The 4,961-nt window shown below is 37.6% G+C and overlaps 1 protein-coding gene across 6 annotated transcripts in view; it reads right to left on the bottom strand.

Annotated features, from left to right (window-relative positions):
• Positions 1 to 287: 287 nt before the first annotated feature.
• Positions 288 to 4,961, bottom strand: part of CCDC150 (coiled-coil domain containing 150) — a 94,473-nt gene continuing 89,799 nt past the window's right edge. For all 6 annotated transcript variants that reach the window (XM_070458482.1, XM_020891813.2, XM_020891812.2 and 3 more), the window contains 3 exons: positions 4,148 to 4,234; positions 942 to 1,061; positions 288 to 649 (listed from right to left, as the gene is read on the bottom strand). In XM_070458482.1, coding sequence (XP_070314583.1) covers positions 536 to 649; positions 942 to 1,061; positions 4,148 to 4,234 — 321 coding nt within the window. In that variant the 3' untranslated portion in view covers positions 288 to 535. The remainder of the gene's footprint in view (positions 650 to 941; positions 1,062 to 4,147; positions 4,235 to 4,961) is intronic.

Below are 4,961 nucleotides of genomic sequence, written 5' to 3'. Positions count from 1 at the left end.
TCTGTAAATGTTGAAGGAAGCTGCAAATACAATCTCTGAGATATCTTATATAAAAATAGAGACATGGTTTTACTAAAGGTATGCTAGTAATTACCTCACATAGAAAAATATATGTTTACTAGACAGTGGGAAAGTTTTTACCTTTTTCCAGGTTACTATATTTCCAGGGATTATCTACTAGATGTTAGACTAGAACATTTCACTGAAAGTATATCATCAGTACCTCATTAAATGCTTTTTGATGAAACTTACTTAGGAAAAACAGCCAAGTATCATGCAACAACATCTCCTATCATAAAACACATGAATATAAATTTATTGGGTGGAAAACAGGGAAAGGAACAAAAAAGATGGGATGGTTCTGAACTGATATCAAAGAATCCATAAAAGGATAAACTTAGGTCCAAAATCCTCAGCCCACATCAAAGACTTCATGTTCTGATGACTGTGGAAACAGGCCAGTCCTAGTTACTGGGCTCAGGCAATCAGGGTGATGAAGCTGTTCTAAGCTGAAGAAGCTGCTCTGTCAAGGACATCACTTTCTCTCTAGTTCAGAGTGGCACTTCTTGGGCACAAGTCTATTCTGTTTATTCTCCCATCGATGCAGAGCAGACTGGTTTGATGTGCTGTTGTGCCTTTTATCTTGGTCCTGTTGGAAAGAACACACACCCCAAACTGTTCACAACAACTGTAGAGCTGAGGACCTATTTGGTCTTTATGAAGGTCATTTTTTTCCCCATAAATATAGGTGGTTCTAATCTAGACAGCATGGGAGAAGTAGAACTTTTAAGAAAGAAATTCAGTTCACTGGTTTTCTAAGCAGTATGGTAAAGAAATCTACAAATTAGTGGAGTGAGTAGCTGGATGAAGAGAGGACTTGTGTAATTAGAAATCTGAGAAGGAACAAATCCAGAATTGCTTAAGACAGTTAAATATTCTACCTCTTCCCGCCACCTGTCTTCCCGGGGAAGCCTCTGCAACCGGTTTTTGGTCAGCTCAAGTTGTAGACCGTCAAACCTGCACTTAAACCAGCGGTGAGCTTCTTCCAGGTTAGCTGTTATCTGAATGTACAAATGTTATTAAAAATTACAACAAAGAAACAGTTGTAAGTTTTTCTGTGTACTAGTTTGACTCTTTTTACACTGTATAATTTAAAAGCTTTATTCCCCCCCACAACTAGCAAGTGGGTTTCACATTAGTGTGAAAGTTTTCTTACTATAGCCAGTTTGAGAGACTTTTTACCTAGATATTAAAGACTTATATTCTGACTGCATGGTCTTTACAACCTATTTGCATGTACACATCCTCCTACAGATGAGAGAATAATTTCTGAATGTGGAGTTAAAGAATGCATGCAGCCCTGCTACTTTACATGCATTTGTTAATATTTTCTGGATGTGAAGTGAGGTGAGAGAGGACTCAAGAAAAAGTAAAGGTAGGCATGAAAGTGTCAGATGGCACTGAAAATTAATGTGGTGGTCTGAGCCACATTCTGAATTTGAGTTCTGTTCTCTAAGACTAAATATTTCTCCAGAGTCCCTAAACTATAAAGACTAGATTTTTTCTGCTGTGTTTTATGAAATTAATAATAAATAAATAAGTATAAATAAGAATAAATTAGTAAGAACACTGGAGTAGCTTAGTGTAAATTGTACTCTTTATTTCCTTTATCAAAATATTTTATATTTTAGCCCCTAAGCACAAACTTCCAAACTGTCTTTGTTAGACTTGAAAACAGTTCCTCTAATAGTCTGCCTTTGAAGACGATCTGGAATCAGTTTCATTTACTTGACAAATATCTGAGTGCCGATATGTGCCTGGCACTCCACTAAGTATTTGGGATATTCTAATATTCTGAACACGGAGCCAACAGGGTTTTATATAAAGGTTGCTTCAAAATGGCTCTACAACATATCCTCTAGAATAAAAAGTAAAACGACTGACTTCCCTCTCTTGATTACTTATGTTTCATGGACAGCATTTTCATGTTTTGACTCAGTTCTCAGAGTAGTATATTTCTCTGTTGCTTGAGAAGGCAAATTTGGGAGCATAGGCTTCATCTGGCTTGTTCACCCTCTAATCTCCAACACCTAGCACAGCGCCTGCCATGTAACACGTCCTCAAATCTATGCTATTATGTACCTGTCTTGTATTAACCAGGGCACAGTGTGGGTACAAGTGTGAGATAAGAAAGCGGAGCTCTCCTTGTCATTAATTCTTAGAAAGCCACAAAGCTAAGTGTTTTCCAGTCTGTGCATCCTGATGGTAGACACCTCTCCCACCCAAACGAAACCCTGCTTTTCTCTGGCACTCTATCAGAAGTGGAGGGAAAGATACTTGTAGTGGCATCACACATTATCTCTCCTCTTGTATGGTGAATGAGAAGGGAGCTAACGTATATGCAGACTTACTCCGAGCCATCTATCAGAGAAACAGTGGTAGGTAACAACTTTCTGTTACAGAGGTGGTAACTGATGAGTTAAACAATGTAAACCTAACTTTACTTAGGCATAGGAAGTGTCACAGTTGGCAAACTCACAACAGGAGTCCATAATCCGTTTAATATACCATTCCGACAGTCATACTGTCATGTAATTTAATGGCTATAAAAGGGACAAGCTGGCAGCTTGTCACTGTGCTACCTGTAGTGAAAGAATCTCCTTCCTCCTCTGGATAATGAGGGGTGGTCGTGGTAGACTAATAATTTTGAAGATCTTTTCCAGTTCTAAAAAATGTAGGATTTTACAAATAGCTTTTATAAATCAACAACAAAAAACCCAACTGAAAAGCGGGTTTTTGTTTTGTAAATAGACATTTCTACAAAGAAGACATACAGATGGCCAGTAGGCACAGGAAAAGATGCACAACATTGCTAATTATTAGAGCAATGCAAATCAAAACTACAAGAAGACACTACGTCACACTGGTCAGAATGGCCATCATTAAGAAGTCTATAAATAACAAATCCTGATGAGGATGTGGAGAAAAGGGAACCCTCTTACACTCTTTGTGGGAATGCACACTGGTGTGGCCACTAGGGAAACAGTATTCAGGTTCCTAAAAAAACTGGAGCCACCATAGGATCCAGCAATCCTACGCCTGGGCATACACCTGACAAAACTGCCATTCCAAATGATACATGCACCCTATCATCATGGCAGCACTATTCCCAAGAGCCAAGACATGAAAACCACCTAAACGTCCATCGACAGGTGAGCAGATAAAGAAGATATGGTGCACACACACAGTGGAGTGTTACTCTTCCACACGAAAGAAAGAAAGCATGCTGTTAGCAGCGACACAGACGGGCCTAGACATGGTCACGCCGAGCGAAGTGAGTCAGAAAGGAAACCACCACAGGACAGCACTTACACGTGGAATGTAAAATATGACAGAAATGAACGTATCTATGAAACAGCCTCACAGACAGAGACAAACTTGTGGTTACCAAGGGGGAAGGGAGTGGGGGAGGGAAGGAGTCAGAGTTTGGGATTAGCAGATATAAACCAGGACACACAGGATAGATAAACAACAGGCTCCTACTGTACATCACAGAGAACTACCGTCAACGTCCTGTGATAAATCACGATGAGAAAGAATATATGTGTAACTGAAGCACTCTGCTACATAGCAGAAATTAACACAATGTTATAAACCGGCTATATTTCCATAAAAATATTCTTTTAAATGTATGATTTTAAATACCTTCAAAAAGGCCTATTTAAGAGAAATCAAATTCACAAATTGATAAGGTCTACTTTATATTATACTATATTATTTTTATAATATATTTATATTATATATTTATATTTATAAATATAGAAATATTTATATTTCTAGTTATTGGTGGAAAAGTGTTTCTACTTTTATTAGTTCATGTCAAATAATAATCACTAAAATTCAAACACATGCTGGTCTTCCCTTATATCTAGTGGTAGGGATATCAAGTTAATATCAGTATTTCAGTATTCTATGATCTCTCATCAAGACACAGAACCTTAATCTAAAACTATTTGTTCTTTATAACATGTTAGAGGTGATAGTGAGTAAGGTATTGGTTCTTGCCTTTTGCACTTCTGACAACTGTGTTAATGGAGGATTTTACAGAGACTTTTGTGTTTCAAGGTCATCTGTGTGTCTGGCTCACCTGCTCTGATTCCACACTGGCTTCTTTCAGCTTATTCTCTGTTGCCTCTTTACATTTCTTTAGGTGTCTGATAGTTTCTTCCAATTCCTGAAAATGTGATACAAAGATTTTTACAAACTCCCAATGTACCATATATGGGAGAAAAACCTTCAATATTGTAATAAAAGACAAACCAAATTATGAAAGTATGATGGGATACTTTCTAATTCCAGGTGCTAACAGACTACAAGCTAAAAACTTGTTTTCAGTTTAACTGACTGTATACACATTTGTACATGATGACAGATTTTGATTTATTGATTCTCCTGAGGAAAGGTGATTAACGTTTCTTTCTAGAACTGAGGGAATAATATTTGTAGCAGACGATCTCTGTTGGAAGGCAAGAGCTTGATGCTCTCCTGAAATCCCTTTTCAGGAATAAAATATGCTTTTCATTAGGTTGGGAATAGGCAAAAGTCCTGTAATGGCAACAGACAGAGAGATCTGAAGTAGAGGTAAGAACCAACCAGTCTAAAGTTCCTGAAAGACTATGAAATTCAGAAGTCTTACTCAGTAACTAGTACTTTGCATATGTGAGCCTTAGCTGTTCTTTAAAAATGAGGTTTCTTTTTTTAACATTGAAAATGACAATGAGGTGCTATATTCAAAGCTACAGGCTTCTTCCTAGATATGATTCTGAGGTCTTAGCTAATATTAACAACTTGTAAATTTGTTTTCTTCGCTAGAGCCTAGAAAAGCAATATGCCCTAATGTTGGGTTCAGCACATGGCATTTGCTGGTCATCTCTGAGAGGAATCCTAGGAAGCCTTTGCAC

The sequence above is a fragment of the Odocoileus virginianus genome, chromosome 30 (assembly GCF_023699985.2).
Source record: "Odocoileus virginianus isolate 20LAN1187 ecotype Illinois chromosome 30, Ovbor_1.2, whole genome shotgun sequence".
NCBI classification, from domain to species: Eukaryota; Metazoa; Chordata; class Mammalia; order Artiodactyla; family Cervidae; genus Odocoileus; species Odocoileus virginianus.
This window is presented reverse-complemented; position numbering and strand designations above follow the sequence as displayed.